The 20,185-nt window shown below is 48.3% G+C and overlaps 2 protein-coding genes across 2 annotated transcripts; both read left to right on the top strand.

Annotated features, from left to right (window-relative positions):
* The first annotated feature begins 483 nt into the window (after nucleotides 1-483).
* COMMD3 (COMM domain containing 3) lies at nucleotides 484-4,052 on the top strand. Its single transcript, XM_074192976.1, has 8 exons — nucleotides 484-646; nucleotides 1,735-1,846; nucleotides 1,941-2,004; nucleotides 2,100-2,134; nucleotides 2,420-2,480; nucleotides 2,569-2,625; nucleotides 2,720-2,779; nucleotides 3,723-4,052. Exons 1-8 carry the CDS (start codon nucleotides 508-510, stop codon nucleotides 3,780-3,782), a joined length of 588 nt encoding a protein of 195 aa, XP_074049077.1. The 5' UTR covers nucleotides 484-507; the 3' UTR covers nucleotides 3,783-4,052.
* Nucleotides 4,053-5,270: 1,218 nt separating this feature from the next.
* Nucleotides 5,271-14,664, top strand: BMI1 (BMI1 proto-oncogene, polycomb ring finger). Its single transcript, XM_074192975.1, has 10 exons — nucleotides 5,271-5,469; nucleotides 9,775-9,908; nucleotides 10,068-10,164; nucleotides 10,945-11,000; nucleotides 11,089-11,139; nucleotides 11,339-11,447; nucleotides 11,548-11,593; nucleotides 12,051-12,149; nucleotides 12,589-12,669; nucleotides 12,756-14,664. Exons 2-10 carry the CDS (start codon nucleotides 9,797-9,799, stop codon nucleotides 13,083-13,085), a joined length of 981 nt encoding a protein of 326 aa, XP_074049076.1. The 5' UTR covers nucleotides 5,271-5,469; nucleotides 9,775-9,796; the 3' UTR covers nucleotides 13,086-14,664.
* Nucleotides 14,665-20,185: the final 5,521 nt, after the last annotated feature.

The raw sequence follows: 20,185 nt of genomic DNA on the forward strand, positions 1-20,185 counted from the left end.
CTGTCCTGGCTGGGCCACTTGGCTTTCGCATGGCGCGTCCCTCCGGCTCGGCTCGGGCCGGCCCAGTCCAGGGCGGGCCGGCCCGCTCCGGCTCGCGGTCTGGTCTCTCCCGGCCCGGCCGCCTCGCCTCCGGGAAGCCGCTCGGGGCCCGTGAATAATGGATCCGAGCCCGGGCCGGGGAGCCCGGGGCCGGGGAGCCCGGGGCGGCGCACCCGGCCAGGCCGGCTTTGTTCCCGCCGGGGCCCGCCTCCTCCTGCGGCCGGGGCCCGGCTCCGCGGCCGGGCCGCGCTCGGGGCCCACGGCCCTCGGGACGGCTGGGGAGCCGCCGCCGCCGCCGCCCCGGCCGCCCAGGCCCGCCCGGCCCGGCCCGGCCCGCCCGGCCCGGCCTCCCCCGCCGCCGCCGCCGCCGCCGCCGCCGCCGCCGCCGCGGAGCGGCTCGGGGGCGGGACCGGCTGAGCCGCCGGCGCGTGTCACGTGGTGCGCGTGTCGAAGGTCACGGGGCTCACAATGGAGCTCTCCGAGTATGTGCAGAGCGGCTGCCAGATGCTGGCCGATCCCGGCTGCTTCGACCTCGCCGCCTTCGCGCTTCTCCTGCGGGCGGCCTTCCGGAGCCTGCTGGAAGCCCGGGCCGACGAGGCCGTGCTAGGTAAGCCGCGGGCCTGGCAGCCGGGCCGGGCCGGCCCTCCAGCGGGGCCAGAGCCGGGCGGCCGAGGCGCCGGCGGGCCCGAGCCCGGCCCGCACCTGCCCTGCGCCGGCGGCTTCCGAGCCCCCCGGGCCCCCGCTCCGGGGCTCTTTGTTCCGCGGCAGAAACCCGGCCAGGCGAGCCCCGCGCCTCCGCGGCCGCGGCCGTGGCCTAAAACGCCGGCTTTTCCGCGCCGCGCGCAGCCGGGCGGCTTTGACAGCTGGGCTCCCCGGCCGCAGCCCCGGCTCCGCGCGGCCCGGGGCCGGGACCTGCCCGAGGGAGAGCGGCTCCCCAGCCCCGGCCGGCAGCCCTCGCTGCGGGGGGCGACCGCGGTCACCCCCGCGCTGGGAGCCGCGCGCCCCGCGGGGCTTGGCCGCGGCTGCCCCTGCCCGCTGCCAGCACGGGCTACCTGCACGGGCCGGGCCGGGGCCAAGCAGGTGATTGAGCCGGGAGCGTGGATGCCAAGGATGCTGGAGCAGGCTGTGTTGTGCTCCTGTTTCCCCGGGCTCTGGACTCAATCCTCTGGGTTTTGCTTTTAAGTACGAAAGTTAAAGTTGATCACATAAATCATGACGTCTCTCTGAGTTCTAAGTTTGCAGATACACAGGCACCAAAACTTAATTATAACATGCTCTGGGGGAATTGTAAACGAGGATCTTTTCTTAAACAATGTTCATAAAATAGAGTATTAAATATCTTTAAAGGGAAAACTCTGATTTTTTTTGATCACCCAATACATCTTTAGTGTTCTCCACTGCAGAAATGAACTTTTCCCTTTTTTTTTTTTTGTCATTGTCCAATAAGGAAATTAAAGCCAAAAAAAAAAAGCCAGGGGTTATTTAATTTAAACTAGTCGATAGCAATGATCATAAAGTTGTTTTACTGCTTTGCAGTTGACCTTGCCTTCTCTCATTTCTCTGAATTTGCCTCCCTATATGTTGCATGATTTAATGAATTTTTCTACCAAAATGGTAGAACCTCTTTTAGAGTAAACTATTACAGATTTCCTATGTATCATCATTATCATATATATCATCGGTAATTAATTTTAGATCATCCAGACTTGAAACATATTGATCCTTTGATATTAAAACACAGTCATGCTGCAGTTGCAACTTGTATACTGGAGGCAGGAAAGCAGAAAGCTGACAAGTCAACTCTGAGGTACAATTTATTTTGGTTGCTATTTACTTTTTCAATGGGAAGGTTGTGTTCATTTAAATTCCAAAACTAAATTCTGGTCTTTCTTTTTTTTCAGCACATGCCTAGAAGACTGTAAATTTGACAGAGAAAGAATAGAACTCTTTTGCAATGAATATCAGGTTATAGTAACATTCAATTTATTTTCATTACCAATTAATTGTTTCTACTCTTAAGTTTGCAAAGATGTGGTTTTTGTTTTGTTTTGTTTTAATAGGAAAACAAGAATTCTCTGGAAATTCTACTGGGAAGGTAGGTACTGAAAGTATCAAACTGGGTAACTTTTCACTTGCTGGTGCTAAGCAAAATAAACACAGGACTAGAACAAAGTTGTTGATCTAAAGAAAAAGGAATAGAAACAAATTAATATAAAGTTCATGAAACATTTTTGCTATCATCTGCTCTCTTCCTTAATTTCATAACTTTTTGGCAAAGCTCAAGTATTTGAAACATATTTATTAAAACTGAATATCATGTAAAGAAAAGAGACAGATTTTTCTGGAACTATTTTATACAAAGTATCTTTGTACTTTACAGTATTGGCAGATGTCCTCTCCTTATAACTGATGTTTCCTGGCGTTTGGAATATCAGATTAAGGTAATGTTTGGTATGCTTTTGGAAAAAGTTCTGTGGGAATTTTTCCTAATTTTTAATTGAAAGCTGATAGATGTATTTGTTGTTTTAGACCAATCAACTTCACAAACTGTATCGACCATCATATTTGGTGACCTTAAATGTTGAGGTATTGTTCATATTTATTGCTTTTCCCATTTATGTAGACCAAGGAAACTGAAAACTGCTTTTTTTTAATTAACATTTTTTCCCCCCTTTCCCAGAAGGAGGACTCTAGATTCCATCCAGACATTAGTTTTAATTGCACTATGGAGCAATTACAGGTATGGTATTTAAACTTCTTGAAATATTAAGATATTTTTAAAAGACCTATTCCCCAGCTATTAAAAAGTCAAATAATAATTTGTTGAATAGTGGGAGAACTTTTAAAGGTATAATTTAAAAATTGATTTCCCTTTATTTTTAGGCCTGAAAACTGCCAGTTTTTTTAATTTTTGTTTTTAATTTGCTTTAAAAATGTTGTTCCATACCGTATAGTCACTTCTCCCTTATCCACTATTTGCTTTCTATTCACGACTGAGATTTGAGTGACAAAGGAAAGCAAAATTAAGTTAGTTGCCCAAGTCATTACTTCCAAAAATTCTTTTGCATCTGCATAAACCTATTTAGGACCTTTAATACACTAAGGGGAAAAGGAGCTGAAATGTTTTCTTAAAAAGACATGTGAAGACTCAGTGATGCAAAGGACACGTTTCCCTGGTAGAGCTGTTCAAAGTCATGACAGCTTATTTTTTTCAAAACTCTTCCTTGAGAAGATAAGGTTCGTTCCTTGAAATGTTCAGCTAATGGACAGTTTTTCAAAGACTTATCCTAGTGAGTTACTTTCCTGTAACCACTTATTAGACCTTTATCTTTGGAGAAGGATGCAAGACCATTTGTCAAAAAAACAAACTCTGAGCAATCTCATCTTGATGTGCCTTACCATTCATTCCATCAACTGGGGAATATTTCTATGAAGAGTTTTTATTTCAGGTCAAAATCAGATAGCTAATTTGAAGATACACTCTTATGGGGAAATGAAGGTGCCTTCAAACACAGTTGACCGTTAATCATTTATTAAATGTTGAGAGTCCGTTGAATTTCGGACGTGTTGAGGAAGTGCCTTTCCCAGTTTTCCTTCCCCCCCCTCCCATCTTTGATCGTATTTTTTTTTTTTTTTTTGGTTTCTGTTAATCCTAAAACTCTCCCATTATGTACACATTCTAGGACTTAGTGGGAAAACTCAAAGATGCCGCTAAAAGCCTGGAACGAGCAGCTCAGATGTGATGGAAGGACCAGAAGAGGCTGCTGGGGTCCAGAGGCAGAGCGCGCTCGCGTCCTGGGCCGGCCAGCGGTCCTTCTGCAAGTCCAAGCCTTCCTTTATAGGAGAGTTTGGGTGAAGTCCGTCCCGGGGCCACGTGAACCTTCGGAAACCTGCCTTGTTTACATTGTTACCAGCGCCCGAGGCCGCGGCCACGCCGCCCCCTCCCTGCCCCCCTGCCCCCCACTGCTGTTCTCTAATAAATCGCGATGCTCCTCTTCGGAACCCGAGGCGGCCTGGGAGCTTTTTCTTGTCGAGGATGCCTCCCCTCCCCCTTGGCTGGGGGACACCGGCCCCCCTCCCCCTTGGCTGGGGGACACCGGCCTCCCCTCCCCCTTGGCTGGGGGACACCGGGTTCAATGTTAAAGGAAAGGGAAGGGCCGGAGCCCCGGCCCAGGCTGGACGCCGGCTGCACGTCTCCCCCTTCCACCCCGCAGGAGAGCGACCCCGGGGGCTTGGGGGGGGCCCCACCCCCGGGCTCTCCTTCCCCAGCCGTAACCCCCCCCAGAAAAAAACTCCAAGCGCCCCCGCCCGGGGCGGGGCCGGACCCCAGGAGCCTCCCCCCCCCCCCCCCCCCGAGGTGCCCCGGGAGGCCTGGGCGTGGGGGGCCGCTTCCAAGAGGCAGGATCCTGGGCGGGAAATTTGACCGCGAGCCTCGGACCCCGCCCCCTCTCCGACCCCCGCCCGCCGGAGGGCCCCCAGCACGGAGCCCAGGTCCCCGGGGGGACGCCGTGCTGCGCGTGCGCGCCCCCCCTCCGGGCGGCCGGAGCCCCGCGGGCCGGGCCGGGCCGGGCCGGGCCCCGGAGGCGTGGCGGCGGCGCGGGGCCGGCCCGGGCCCCGGAGGCGTGGCGGGCGGCGCCCCCGGGCGGCGGCGTGTGTGGCGGCGGCGGAGCCTCGGCGGCGGCGGCCAGCGCCAGCCAGCCAGCGCCGCCGCGCAGCGCGAGCAGGGGGAGGGGCGGGGGGAGGGGAGGGGGCGGCCGGCCCGGCCCGGCACCCATTCCCAGGCCGCCCTGGAGGAACGAGCGAGCACGTGACCCGAGGGGAGGGGGCGCGGGAGGGGGCGGCGGCTCCGAGCCATTTTGGGGCCGGTGTCAGTTTCCACTCGCCCCTCCGCGGCCTCCTCCCCGCGCCCCTGCGCCCCACGCCCCCCTGGCACCCTCGCCCACTCACCCTCGCGGCTCGCGCCCGCCCCCCCCGGCCGGATCCAATAATCCTCACACTAATAAAGGCGGCGGCGGAGGAGGGCCCGGACAATGGGGACGTGGGAGCGGGGGCCCCGGGCCGGGCTGGAGCCGCCTCCCCGCCCCGCACTGTGATCTGCTCGTCCCTCCCCCGCGCCCCCTCGGAGGAGCCGGAGCCGCGGCGCGGGAGGCGGCGGAGGCGGAGGCGGAGGGAGCGGCGCGGGAGGAGGAGGAGGAGGAGGAGGAGGAGGAGGAGGAGGAGGAGGCGGCGGCGCGGGAGGGGGCCCGGCGCTAGCATGAGCTGAGCGGCGGCGGCGGCTCCTCTCCCCTCCGCTCCTGCCCATTGACAGCAGCGTCTGCAGCTCGCTTCAAGATGGCCGCTTGGCTCACATTCATTTTCTGCTGAACGACTTTTAACTTTCATTGTCTTTTTCGGCCGCCCCGATCGCCGCTCGCCGGATCCTTTTTCCGGGTACGTACCCAGGGGGGCGCCGGGGGGCCCGCGGGCGGGGGGCGGGGGCCCGGCGGCGGGGTCCGGGCGGCTCGGGGCGCCTGCGAGGGGAGCCCAGCCGCCCCCCCCTCCCCGGGCTGGCTCCGGCTCGCTCCCGCTCCCTCGCTCGCTCCCCGCTCCCTCGCTCGCCCTTCCCCGGCTCGGAGCGCTGACAGCCCGGGCGGCGGGGCCCCCTCCGCGCCCCGCGCCCCGCGCCCCGCGCCCCCCGCCGCCGCCGCAGCGGAGAGGCGCACCGAGCTGCTCCCAGCGGCGCTGCCTCCTGCGCGGGGCGCCCCTCCGCGGCCCCCGGAGCCGCGTGGCCCCCGGGCGCAGGGTCCCCCCTTGCAGCCCCCGCGGCTCCCCGCGACCCAGCGCCCTTTGTTGGGAGGCGCACTTGGACCAAACGGGGGCCGGAGCCTGAAATCGGGAGCTGCCTGGGTCAAGTGGCTCCCCTCCTCTCCCAAAGAAACCTATTTTGAGGCGCTTCAGCGGCCGCAGAACCTCCCCATATTATAGGGATGGAGTCCGTGGGGGGCAGCGATCCCGCCAAAGTGGGTGTTAAGCTGGAAAGAGTTCAGACAAAAATGTTATTAACTTAAGTTGGACCCACACTTGTATGAAATTGGATGGGTTGTTAAGATGGCGGTTCCCAGTTGTTCCCCACGTCTCTCGCATTTGTTCTTAAAATGGGAAAGTTTTTACAGTAGTGCTACCTGGGGGCCAGTTTCAAAAGAAGTTCTTTTTTAAAAATCAGCTGGATTGTGATGACCGAGAAATGGACAGTTTCAGATCTGGAGCTATTTTGGAGCGAAGATGGTGACTGGATGTTCACATGTGTAGAGTTTTGTTTTGTTTGGGTTTTTTTTCTCTCTCTCCCTCGCACTCCCCTCCTCCCCCCACAGCTACTTTTTCTTTCTAAACTCCAGTGGGGGGGGGGGGTGCATTTAGAACCGTGTCTTGCTAAAGTCTAGAAAATATGCCAAGGTTTCCTTGATGCTCGGATGGGACATAGGATTGGGGAGGAGATGGATACTAGAAAGTTGGTGGCAAGCATTTGGGTACGGAATCATCTGACCTTGACAGTTTAATATTGAGATGCTTTCTCCAGCAATTGATGCTTCCATAATTCGAAGAAAACCAGAGATCATGATCCTTCTAATGGTCACAGAGAATTTTAGTGAGTTTAATGGTCCTGGCTCAGTTTTTAGAAACTAAGCACCTAACTCCACAAAGTTTGGGAAATTCCAAGAATATTTCTACACGTCCAAGTGTGGACAGAGAGTTTTATAGGTTTCAGGAGTGACTGAATCTATATTTTACAGAGAGGACACTTATGACCCAACAAGTTCCTTAAAGGTATGGCTTTTTGTACAGTTCTCTACCAAGGTGGATTGTAGTTTTTTTCACTCAAAGAGCCCAGCGATTCACCTATACTTGGTCCTGCCATAACCATGCCTTGAGTTTCTTTCACATAGACAGATTACATTGTGCAAGGACTTAATTTTATGAACATGATCATCCTATTTGACTTCATTTTTCTCTTCTATCTCTACCACAGTGTGATCGTGCCGCACTTATTAACTGAATAAAACACTCCATTGTTCAATGGAGTTTCCAAATTCAGCTGTACTTGGTAGACCAATTATTATTACATCCAACTTCTGGCTCGTATCTTCATCAGCCAAATTGGCAAAACTGTCCTTAGACTTCAGTTAACCCCTACTTTCCACATCCATCTAGAGAGAGATGAACTCCAGTGAGGTCGTTCATTTGCATTTCTTAGATTGCAAAATAGCCAAGCTGATTGTTAACATAAGAACTTGCTTCTGTTTTCCTTCATTTTTGACATAACTGGTGTCAGGCCTCTAACAAAACTGACAGCCCTAGCTGAGTGTGATATAATGGCAAGTTTTTGCCATTGTGTATTTTTACCATTGTAATTGTGGTGCACTTTTGCTTGCTTAATTGACAGTTTCTGTGTTGGAACTGAGTTATTCAATGTTATCCACCTCTCTGGGATAGAGAAGCAATTCCTCGAATCATATTTAAGTTATTAAAAAAAGACCCTATTCCAGGTGTTCCTTAGTTTTTCTTTGCTTTCAAGGGGGAGAGTAGGCAAAAGGAGCTGAATTTTTAGAGAACAAGGGGATGACAACTAGTATGTGATGTGGGGTCAGTCTCTTGGCACAAGTGGATTGTATGAATTTAAAGTCTGGTTCCAAAGATTTTGGTTTAGAATGCACCCTTGGGATGCTTCTCAAGTCAGTCAGCAGAGGTATCTCTTCACGGCTTGGATTGTTGGATTGTTGGGTCTATGAATAGTTGAGACTTAAGAGCAGTTGGTTGTCCACTAGATATGTGAGGGCTGTCAGCCAGCTTTTCAAAGTCAAGTCATCTCATAAACTCAATGAGTGCTGGATCACTGTGACATCCTTTTTGATAAGGTGAAGTGCAGCCCTCTGGTATTTTAGCTTTCTGGAGAAGAACCTGGGTACAAAGGGGATGGCGTTTTGGAGGTCACTGAGGTGATCTTTGTACTCAAAACACAGTGAAATGTATACCTTGCTTTCCTTGGGAATTCTTTGAGATGCAGCTGAACCGTCTATTCAGAGTCTTTCGGATGTTGAGGGTTTGCTTTTCTATGTTGTGGAGTGGTAAATGAAGCTTTCTTGTCCGTCACTCACTGGAGTTGGGATCACTTCAGCCCAAGCCTTTTTTAGCCCTTTCTTCGTGGGCTGAGCCAGTAGGCAAAGGCAACCAGACACCGAGCTGCCTTGTATTGTTTTTGCTTAATTCTGAATCCAAATCTGAGGAAAATGAGAATAACTCCTATCCTGTCGTGGGTTTCACAGCAGTGCACACGTCTCCATTCAAAGCCCCTTTCGGAATCCGTGTCAGAGAGGTCAGGACACCGAGCCCAGGAGCTCCGTCGGAGGGCCGAAAGAAGAAGGGGAGTGGGGGGCAGGCAAGGTATTTTTGGAGGACGTGCAGCCGGCTGATTTAGTGGGTTGCCAGTTGGTGTTCCGCGGCTCCCAGTCCTCCCCTGTGATTTATCTCTCCCCTATCTGTTGGCCGTGCCATTCCCTCTTCTCGAGCTCGCTGTGGACTTGCAGGCTGACAAAATGACATTTGTTTTTCCCTCCCGTCGCTCCTGGATGGTGACAAGGTGTTGATTTAACGTTGGGAAGGGGCTGGTCACATGCTCCGTGGCAGACTGTCCCCCTCCTCCCGTTTGCAGCCTTTTCTCCTGCTCCCAGGCTCGAGCAGTTCGAATCGCCCAACGGATCCCGCCTCCCCCCGTCCCTCCCCCAAACCCATTTCAGTTTTCACTCCTTTCCAACTTTTTTTTTTGTCCGCCTTTGGTCCAAATCTCGGAGGAGCGTTTCGTTTCCGAGGAGGAAGCCCGAAAGCGCTCGAGCTCGCCGGCCTCCAGCCTCTGGAGTCCAGGTTTGGGGCGAGCTGCACTGTTGGCAGTTCTTGGGGGGGGGGGGGAATCCCTTCGTGAAAATATTGCGCTGCCGAGTGGCCCCCGGCGGGGCTGCGCGAGCTCCCGGCCTCGAGTGGACGTGGAAGGGGGCCCCGCCGGCCCCTCCCCCCGCAGCCGGGCCGGGCGGCCCCGCACGCCGGCTCTCCTCCCTCTCCCCCGGGCACGCCGGCTCCCTCTCCCCCGGGCACGCCGGCTCTCCTCTCCTCTCCTCGGGGCTCGGGCTGCGTGTCGCCGCGGTGGCCGGATGCCAAGTGTAAGTCGAAGTTGCTATGGAAACCCCGAGCGAGGCCAGTTCCGAATCCGGAGCCAGACCGAGGCGGCGGCGCCGGGACCCGCCTCTTCCCCCGCCCCCCAGGCGCGGGGCCCGCGGGGCTCGGCCCGGCCCCGGAGCGCGGCGCGAGGCGCGGCTCGGGCTCCGGAAGTGCCCGCGGCGCGGAGGGGGCGCCCGATCGGGGCGCTCTTTTGTGTGGCACCGAGGCGTGCGGGCCGGGGCCCGGGGCCCGCTCCCGCCGCGCCCCGCCCCGCCCCGCCCCGCCCCGGAGTGCCGGGCCGGGCCCGGGCCGCCTGGCCCCGGAGTGAGTGCCGGGCCCGGCCCGGGCCGCCTCCGGACTCCGGGCGGAGCTGGGAAGCAGCCCCAGCGGAAGCGAGCCGGGGGCCCGGATCGGCTCACCTGAGGGGGGGCGTGGGCGCGCGTGTGTGCGCGTGGGGGGCGTGCGTGCCCGCGTGCCCGCGGCGCTCCCCCGCCCGAGGCTTCGGGGGACGCTCCCGGGGAGTTGCAGCCCCGCGCTCTGTGCTTGCAGGCCCCGCGCTCAGCCCGCCACGATGCACCGGACCACCAGAATCAAAATCACGGAGCTGAACCCCCACCTGATGTGCGTGCTCTGCGGAGGCTACTTCATCGACGCCACCACCATCATCGAATGCCTGCATTCCTGTGAGTCCCCAGACCCACCTGTGCTTGTCCCCCGCAGCCCCAGCCGCGCAGGTGGCACGTGCCCCCCCCCCCCGGGTCGCTGGTGAGCGCACCTTGACCTGCCCCTGCTGCAGCCCCAAACTCCCGACTCACCCCAGATCTCCCGTCTTCTCTTTCCAGTCTGCAAAACATGCATTGTGCGCTACCTGGAGACCAGCAAGTACTGTCCCATCTGCGACGTCCAAGTTCACAAAACCAGGCCACTCCTGAACATAAGGTGGGAGAACAGGGTGCTCTGTAGAACCAGGATCGGTTGGTGATCTAACTTCCTCTTCATTAGTGGATCGAATGTCAGCAATGCTATCTGATAGCTTCAGAATTAAGCTGGAGATGTTCATTTGTAAAGGATGATACTTTTAACTTTTTCACAGTATCTTTTGACACATTGCATTTTTGTCAGAGCATGAATGTAACCTTGAAAAGCAGGATTAACTTAGAAAAATATGGTGGATTCCATTTCTTTTTTTTTGTACTCTACCTGTTCTCTCAGGTAATTCTTAGGAAGTTTTAAAGTGTTTTGGGGTATGCAAAATGCAATAGAAATGAGGTCATTTATAAGAATGAACTACCTTGTCATCTATTTTTTTTAAGATTTTATTTATTTTGAGTTTTACAGTTTTTTTCCCCCTAATCTTACTTCCCTCCCCCCCCCACCCCCTCACAGAAGGCAATTTTTAGGTCTCTGCATTGTTTTCGTAGTATACACTGATCTTAACTGAGTGTGATGAGAGAGAAATCATATCCTTAAGGAAGAAACAAAGTATAAGAGATAGCAAGATCAGCCTTGTCATCTATTTTAAAGTAAAATATACTGTGCTAGTCTTAGAATTCGATGATATCTTATGAATTTTGTACTGAGAATTTTATTTTTCCTATATTAGCCTTCTTTTAAACAGTGTCATAATACAGTAAAAACTTTCAGTCAAAAAAGGGGGAAGGAAAATCCTAATATATGCCATCTAATTAGTAGCTTACATTTCTATTTTATTTTTTCCAGGTCAGATAAAACTCTTCAAGATATTGTATACAAATTAGTTCCAGGCCTTTTCAAAAGTGAGTAAAGATGGACTTAATAGACTCTCTTGTCATTTTTAAGTATTGTTATCAGGTAAAAAAATAATATTTACATTTTCCCTTTCAGATGAAATGAAAAGAAGAAGGGATTTTTATGCTGCTCATCCCTCTGCTGATGGCAAGTTCTTCTAACTTTTACTTTATATTATGGGATTAAAAAAAACCTATTTCCAGTATTTTTGCCTTTACTTACTACATGCTAAAGACTTAAAAGGAAAAAAAACCCACCCCACATTGAAACCACATGACAACTTTCATTCTTTTGGTTGTCTTTTATGTATAATATGTTTATCAAATATTTAAAAATTTCCATCTAGCTGCCAATGGCTCTAATGAAGACAGGGGGGAAGTTGCAGATGAAGATAAGAGAATTATCACTGATGATGAGATAATAAGCTTATCCATTGAATTCTTTGACCAGAACAGGTAAGTTCCACCGATGGGGAAATCTCTTTTTATGCTACTATGTTTCTTATTAGTTAAATTATTGTAATTTTAATTATTCTAATCTATTTCCTTTCCTTAGATTGGATCGAAAAGTAAACAAGGACAAAGAGAAATCTAAGGAGGAGGTATAATCTTTGTTATGTAAAACTTATGCAGAAGAAAAATTGTGAATTTTTTTAACCTTTGTGTGAGAGAATTTGAATATTTTCTCTTTGAATATTCTTAGGAGATAGTCTCAAACTGATAGCAATTTATTACTAATGGCTGTAAATTCCTTGAGGTTGATAATCAAGAATTTGAATCATATATATATATATATATATATATATATATATATATATATATATATAGCTTATAGTCTTACAGAAAACTTCAACTCATTTGATTCATGTATGAACAAAGACCTGATAATTTGAATTTCACTGACATTCCAAGTATTGCAATATGTCCAAGAAATTCTTAAAATTTGAATTGCAATATATTATTTGTTGCTATTTTTTTTCTATCTACATGTCAAATATTTATGAAAGGTTATAGTCCTGGAATTGAAAAGTGAAATGACTTTGCTAAATATGCTCTCAGGTGAATGATAAAAGATATTTGCGCTGCCCAGCAGCAATGACAGTGATGCATCTAAGAAAGTTTCTCAGAAGTAAAATGGACATACCGAATACTTTCCAGGTAATGATTTTCTTTACAATCTTCATGTACTTGTGTTCATTTAAAGTCTGTTTGTTGCTGACTTTTTTTTTAATTCTTTTTCTATCTACATGTCAAATGTTTTTGAAAGATTATAGTCCTGGAATTGAAGTAAAAACAGTTAAGCATCCATAATGCTTTATATTTTTGATCCTTGAAGTACTTTATAATACAGATTCAAAGATGGTGACAGCAAATTTGTGACTAACATGAAATCCTTAATTATGCGATTCTGTTTTAACTCATGAAAAAGCTTCATTCTCTTTTTAAAAAAATTCTCCTAAAGTTGGAAAAAATTTAGTCCATTTTCAAAAATAATATAATTAATGTAAATTGAGAATTTTTCTTGTGTGAAGGAAAAAAATGTGTTTTAACTTTGTTATTATTTATTATAGTATTGACTGAATAATTTATATTTTAGATTGATGTGATGTATGAAGAGGAACCTTTAAAGGATTACTACACACTGATGGATATTGCCTATATTTACACCTGGAGAAGGGTAACTGTCTAATCAAATTATAATAGGTTGTGGTTGGCTATAATATTTAAAAGGTTTCTGACTGACTTAATCTATTTACTTTGTAGAATGGACCTCTTCCTTTGAAATACAGAGTTCGCCCTACTTGTAAAAGAATGAAGATCAGCCACCAGAGAGATGGTTTAAATAATAGTGGAGAACTGGAAAGTGACTCTGGGAGTGATAAGGCCAACAGCCCAGCAGGAGGTCTTCCCTCCACCTCTTCATGTTTGCCTAGCCCCAGTACCCCAGTTCAGTCTCCTCACCCTCAATTTCCACATATCTCCAGTACTATGAACGGAACCAGCAGCAGTCCCAGCAGTAACCACCAATCTTCCTTTGCCAACAGACCTCGGAAAACATCAGTAAATGGCTCTTCAGCAACATCGTCTGGTTGACCCCTCAGACTTTCCCCCCCCAAAAAAATAATTAAACCCTGATTTATATAGATATCTTCATGCCATTACAGCTTTATAGATGCTAATACATGTGACTCTCGTCCAATTTGCTTTCTTTTGTAGTGACATCGAATTTGGCTATAAAAGATGGACTAGATGTGACATTCATATGGACGTTAATTGCAATGAAAGATTGTTCCTGTAGAGAATTGATTTCTGAGGAGGAAGGCAAGATTTTTTTTTTCTCTGTGCTAGGAAAGATGTGAAGTGGTTTTTTTTTTTTGTTTTTTTTTTTTGGCAACCGTTGTTGGGACTTGGAAATCTTCTGCATTGGATGTAAGGATTGGGACATAGTTTGTTAATCTCAACTAATGCCTACATCACATTCTCTTCAATTGTTCTTGTTATGCTGTTTTGTGAATCTGTAGAAAACAAGTGCTTTTCATCTTGAAAATCAACAAAACGGAAAGAATATGCATAGAATGCCGAATTCTATGTAGCCATGTCACTGTGAATAACAATTTCTTAAATATTTAGCCATTTTGATTCTTATGTTTCATTTTTACTTCTCCATTGCTTTGCAGAACTGATCAAAGGAAAGTAAACTTCAGTTTTTCAATCTGATTGCCTAAAGCGGGTACTACCGTTTATTTTACTGACTTGTCTAAATGATTCGCTTTTGTAAGAATCAGATGGCATTATGCTTGTTGTACAATGCCATATTGGTATATGACATAACAGGAAACAGTATTGTATGATATATTTATAAATACTATAAAGAAAATATTGTGTTTCATGCACTCAAATATGGTTGTTAAATTCTCCAAACTGGTTCGACCTTTGCAGATATCCTATGTTTGAGCCTTGCTTATCAGCAGAGAACATTTTTTAGAGTGGATATCAAATTCCAAATTCAGCGATTTTGCAGGCAATTGGCAAACTATTATGATGTTTGTCTTCTTTTTTTTTTCCAGTATATATTTTTATTTTTCAAATTGTGTTGCAGTGAAGGAAAAAGAATTCTGAAACCAAGAAATATGGACATTGTTTATTTTATTTCAATTTTTTTTATTGGGTGTGATAGAATTACCCTGTTTTTAAAAGCACGTTTGAATCACTATCGTCATAAAACATGTGGTAGAAATTTTAAGAAACTGACCAATTGTTGAAGGCATTATAGCTAAATTCATTTTAATATATGGTACAGTAGTCATTTCAAATTTAACAGGTACGTCATTCTTTCCAAACAAAGAAAAATGCCTTCTCCTTAAATGTTTGTAAATAGGAGCAACTTTTAAGCTCCTAAAGGTATTAATTTTAAGTAGAAAAGAGCATGTTAAATTTAAAATATGAACTGCCCCAATTGTTTTCAGTTCGTGCTTTGCTTTGGTCGAACTTTGTGTGTGTTCATCACCCATCAGTTATACATTTGTGAGGGTGTTTATTCTATATGAATATTGTTTCATGTTTGTATGGGGAAATTGTAGCTAAACATTTCATTGTCTCCAGTCTGCAAAAGAAGCACAATTCTATTGCTTTGTCTTGCTTATAGTCATTAAATCATTACTTTTGCATATAAGTAGTTATTTTTGCTGCCTTCTTTAAAGTTTCAGTGACTAAAGAACTTCCGTGAAGTCACTAAATATATAGACTTTATTTTGACCTAACTTTATACAATACAATTGAGTTTCTGGTTGTGGAAATAGAAATAACTTTCATTTATAATTGATTGGCAAAAAAAAAGGAGCCAATAAACAGATTATTCATTGAGAAACTAAAGAACTTTGTTTAATAATATAATTTAAAAAGGGAACAAACTGGTTGCTTTTCTGGATACTTTGCAAGGGATGAGAAGTGATTAAAAAGAAGAAGTAGAATGCATTTATATCTTGAAAAGCCATATCTACAAACAGTATAATTTTTAAAAAATTAATTCCTTTACTTTTTCCACACAAGGTATGAGTCTCTTCCACATAAAATTCTTGAGTTAAGATGAACATTTTTCTCCAATTCTGATAAGGGCAACTTGTCTCTATCTACACTCACGACTTTCTGGTTTAACTCTAACAACTAAGGAAAAGAATTCTTTTGTTTTCCTATGTTTTGGGTATTAATACTATCAGAGAAACAAAATACATACTATATATATATTTTTTTTCAAGAGTCCAAACAGTGCCAGTAAATTACATGTCTTGACACAACTTCATTTGGTGTCTGTAAATATGAATTAATATAAGAGACAAAGTAGAACCCCAAACTTCAAATTATGCCTTAATTATGTTAGTAATTATGCAGTTTAGAAATTTCAAACTCTTAACTTTACTAATATTAATATCCATACCATATATGTAGATAACAAGAATGGTGTGGAGTAAACATATTCCCCCTTCTCTCCAAAATATATGCTTAGTTGCCATTGAATCATGAAGTTTGCTGAAATTTCAAAGGGTTATTTCACCTGAACACTGCATTCTCAAAGTTACTTAATAAAATGGGGATAAAATCCCGATGACTTGGCCTCCTCAAAAACCACTGGATTCTGGTTATGACTATTGTGATGTAAAACTTTTGATAAACTAGTTCAAAACAAAACAAAAAAAAAGCCCCGTGGAGATCCACATCAAAGATGATGCTAATTTCACATGGAGATCATGGCAGACCAAAATAGAAGGTCCCTGAAAAGTTGGCTGAAAAGCTGGAGTTTTTCTTCTGAAAATATTCTGGTAATTTCATACCACAAAGCAAAATGTTGATTAAAATATTGGGTAGAAGAAGCCTATTTATATTTACCTCACAGAAAAGTTTATGAAGAAATGAGTTGATTTGTAAACAGACTAAAATCAGTTATACACTGGTATAGCCCTTTAGAAGGATGTTTTATATATATATATATATATTACTACAAACATTGAACAGTGTGGGGGAAAAAGTGCATTGATTTATCAGAACTTCCATTCTAAGTTTGGGTTCATGTGAACGCTTGAAAAAGTAAGAGTTTCTGAATGAAAAAACCAAAACCAAAACCAAAAAACAACCAAAAAAGAACAAGAGGCAAACATAGGTTCACTGAAATATGGAACCCTCTTCCCCAATGCTTGGAGTTTTGATACATCTGTTACAATTTTCAATACGTATCAATGTTTGCCATTTTCTGGTATAGGCCAGAAAAAGGTTTTTGATGTCTTCGAACCATTCCTGTATGAAAGCCTCCATGGAAGTTGCCACTGGTATACTGGGGATCTGAAAAAGCTTGATCTTTAAATTGGATCACCGTAATCATTTCAGAGAATACTTCTGTTTTTGGAACCTATCTCAATATGTAGCCAAGGGGGGGAATTTGAGCTTTAGTTATCAGAGGGCAGTTCTCTTCTTCATATATTTGAAGAATAAGCAATTCACTAGTACATCTCTTCCCTTCCACTGAATCTGTAGGCATGGACTTCACTTTTGGCTCATTAGTTCCAAGAAACTACATTACCTTGCTCCCTAGTTTGGGTTGTTAAGGGTGGTTTGGGGGTAGAAAATACTTTTAAAAGAGACTTTTCCTGTCAAAGACTTGGACATTTTCAGAAAGAAATCTTTTCTTAGGATCGTGATTTTCCAGCATTTTCCTCATCACTCCCTTAAACAAACAGAAACGCTTAGATGAATCGAGGTAAAGTGTAAAGCGTATCTACATCAAGAGACTTGAGCCTTGGATTCTAGTTCAAACTTTCCCACTAACTAGTTGTATCACCTTAAACAAGACTTTTAAAACTCTGCCTCAGTTTCTCACCTGAGGAGTTTGGATGAGATGATCTCTACAATCCATACCAGTTCTAAAACGTATCTGAATTATTCTGAGAAAATAAACTATTGCAGTTCCGAACTTTACCACTATAGATACCACTATAATTCTGAGTTAGAAAGACGGGATTCTTTACAAAGAATCTATGTGATCTCCATTTTCTCCGGGTGAAGGACATTCTGGGAAGATGCAAAGGGACATTTTAAGCGGACAATGACTCATGGTCCATGCAAATACTTAATAAGTGCCCAGTTTTTGAAGATGAAATTCTCAGAAAAGGTTCACTCAGTTGAGTGTTTCCTGTTTCCGTTGCTAATATTTTAACGTTTTTTCTTCTACTTTTGGTTCTTGGAACGGATTTCCTTTTATTTTACTTGTACCAAATTTCCTTTCTTTCGTGAACATTTTCAAGAGTATCCCTATTTTCTGTCTTCCTCGTGTCCTCAAAAATCACTGCAGATTAAGGAAACCCAACTATCTCTGAGTGGCAAAGAAGAACTTGGGGAGTTTTAGGAAGAGGTTGAAATGCGATTGGAGAATCTCCCTTCGCCCTCCTCCAAGGACTCCCACCTGCCCTTCCCTTTTCCCCATCTTAATTTCTCTTCTAGGCACTTTCCCTCTATCCCAGAGAAGTTTCTATCAGCAAAGAATGCTCAAGCCTCAAGTGCCTTCTTGATCCCACTGACTCCGAGAAGACTATCAAGATTCCACGTTTTGATCATCATTCCTGAAACAATCCAGGCTGTCTACTCTGCAAAGGAAGGCTGCTCGCATGTATCGTTTTTCCTTGTAAAGTTGGGCACCAGGAAGCCTTGAACCCCTAGCCTGGTGAAAAGCTGCGTGGAGATAGGGAGTACCTGCAGTCTGGAACCTAGAAGGCTTAGCGGACCAAAGGCAAACTGGAGCCGGGCTCTGTCTTTGCCAGATCTCCCAAAAAGCGGGTCCGGGAGCGGGATTCAGACATCCGTCCGCTCTGCAAAGTTGGGGAAACACATCAGCCGGACTGGGAGGACAGAGGAAGGTGTGGCCGGGGACGACGAGGAGGGGCTGCCTGTGGGGGTCCAGAGTCTGGGGGGGGGAGCCCGGGGGCAGACCAGGCTCCTGGGGGCCAGGGGCAGGGGCGGCGTGGACCTGGGCAGGGCAAGTCCTGGCGGCGGCCAGCGCCCGGCTCCTGGGCTAGGAAGGACCCCTTGGAGCCGAGGCAGCCCCCCTTGGCCCTTGCCCCTCCGGCCTCTGCCTGTCAAACTGGAGCTGGCCCGCAGCGCTCGAGCCGCCGGCCGGCCCGGGCCAGGCGCGGGGCTCTGCGCTCCGGCTTCGCGGGCTTTGCGCTCCGGCTTCGCGGGCCTCTGCGCTCCGGCTTCGCGGGGCTCTCCCTGGCCAGGTCCAGGCTGGGGGGACTGCGAGCACCCCGAGCCTGGGAAGCGCAGGAGGAGGCAGCAGGAGAGGCCATCTTGCGCCTGCGCTGCTCTACTCCCCGCTAGCCTTCGGAACTTCCGATTCGGGACCCGCCAAATTCGAAAGGGAGTGGGCAAGGCTGCATCTGGCGCTGGAAGGCGGCAAAGCCGAGCCGGCCCTGGGGCCGGCCGCGGCCTCGAGGCCCCGGGGTCTCCCGGGTGAAGCGCTTCCACCTGGAGCTCACCCGCACCCGGCCCGGGGGCGCCCCTCACGTCGAGGGGGAGGCCAAGAAGAGACGGCTGCCCTGCGAGGCCCCTTTCCCCAAAAGCCTGGTTCAACAAGCCCTCGGGGCTGGCGGGCCTCTCCTTCCTGACCCCTAAAGCGCCAGGGTTGGGGCAGCAGGAAAGGCAAGCTCTGGAAGGGCCCAGCGTCTGGGGAGGAGCGAGGTCTGCACCGGCCCCCGGGGGCCCACCTCCTCCGCAGGGACCCACTTTCCCGTGGCATCACGTCGGAGCTCCTCGGGAGCCCTTTCCCTCAGGAGCAGAACGGAGAGTCTGGAGAAGTTCAACAGTGAGATGAGGTCGCTGGACAGCTGCCACAGCCCATCCTGTGCCCCTTTCCCAGCACCGCCATCCACCGGTCCGCGTCTCTCCAAACCCTCTCTTCTACTCCCCCTCCCCAAGAGTCCATCGTTTGGACCTTAACTCCTTTTGGTTGCCGTTGGGATCCTTAGGTATTTATTTATCTGCGGTGAGGTGGGTGCCGGCGGCTGGGGTGGGAAGGAGGAGGGATACAGAAGCCGGATTCTCGTGGTACCCACGAGTGAGAGAAGGGTGTGCAGGGAGGGGCGTGTTTAAACAGTCGGAAATTTACATCTGGGGAAGACAACTCTTGGATCTGTCCGCTGGGCAAAGTCAAACTGGCACCTGGAAATTAAGATGATTGTAGCTCTCTGGGCGTGTCTCTTCCTCCTGTATTCTCCTTTGCCTCTTGGGTTAACACTCCACCTCACGAATTCTAGAGGCCATGGGCTTCCCTTTGTTCTGGATACCGACGGAACAGCGAGGGAGAGGCAGCTTCCAAATGCACACGGTCAAGTTCACGTCCAGACTAGACGACGAGGCCAGACTTGAGGTTACCAGATTCCCAGGCGCAGCACATCACCCCCCCCCCCAACCCACCCCTATCTCGGAAGAGTCAGAAAGACCGGAGGGAGACGGAGGACAAGGAGAAAGCGGCCTAGAGACGGCCAAGAATCAAAGGCTGCTCGTTCCTTCTTCTCCGGCGCCGGCTAGAGAAGCCGCCATTTGGTGGCTGACGGTTCGGCAGCTCTGAACCACTCTGCTGAACGTCACACCTCACGCACCGACGCATGATTCTCTATTTTTAAAAACGCTGTTTAAAAAAACAAACAGATTTTCCTTCAACTCTCTTCTGGTTCACCATAATTAATATTCAGCCCCCGGGGGCTCCTTTGTCTTCCGGCGCCGCCCACCTTTGCCTGCTTTCTAACTCCCGGCTAGGGTCGGCAGTAGAGTTTTTTCCTCCGGTCTCAATAGTTCTGATGCTAAAACTAACGGTCCACGTAGGTCCCTGTTGGGTGAGCATGTTCTCTTGTGGCTCCGTTCCCTAGAAGGACACGGCTCGGACCATAACTGGCAGCACACACCACCACCGTGGTGGGTTTTAGCTTTTCCTCTGCTGGAAACTCCAGAATTGACCTCTCGTGGTTGCTGCCAACACTTCGTTTCCATTACTGAGTCTGTTATCTTTCCAAGAAATATTCCATTGACTCTGTTTACTGCTCCCACATTGTAGTCCAGTCAGCTCTTAAGTCTCCCCATCACCATTCTATCCCACATTCGTGAAAAAAAGCAATGTATGCAAAGGACGGGGGTTTGGGGCCGATTGAGAGGGC

This window comes from Macrotis lagotis, chromosome 7 (genome assembly GCF_037893015.1).
Source record: "Macrotis lagotis isolate mMagLag1 chromosome 7, bilby.v1.9.chrom.fasta, whole genome shotgun sequence".
NCBI classification, from domain to species: domain Eukaryota; kingdom Metazoa; phylum Chordata; class Mammalia; order Peramelemorphia; family Peramelidae; genus Macrotis; species Macrotis lagotis.

Excerpts from the sequence above, each read along its gene's own strand:
- COMMD3 (XM_074192976.1), top strand. The coding sequence starts at position 508 with ATGGAGCTCTCCGAGTATGTGCAGAGCGGCTGCCAGATGCTGGCCGAT. Across the intron at positions 1,847-1,940 it reads GCTGACAAGTCAACTCTGAG|CACATGCCTAGAAGACTGTA; the intron begins GTACAATTTATT and ends CTTTTTTTTCAG. Across the intron at positions 2,135-2,419 it reads CTGGAAATTCTACTGGGAAG|TATTGGCAGATGTCCTCTCC; the intron begins GTAGGTACTGAA and ends TGTACTTTACAG.
- BMI1 (XM_074192975.1), top strand. The coding sequence starts at position 9,797 with ATGCACCGGACCACCAGAATCAAAATCACGGAGCTGAACCCCCACCTG. Across the intron at positions 10,165-10,944 it reads AGGCCACTCCTGAACATAAG|GTCAGATAAAACTCTTCAAG; the intron begins GTGGGAGAACAG and ends TATTTTTTCCAG. Across the intron at positions 11,140-11,338 it reads TGCTCATCCCTCTGCTGATG|CTGCCAATGGCTCTAATGAA; the intron begins GCAAGTTCTTCT and ends ATTTCCATCTAG.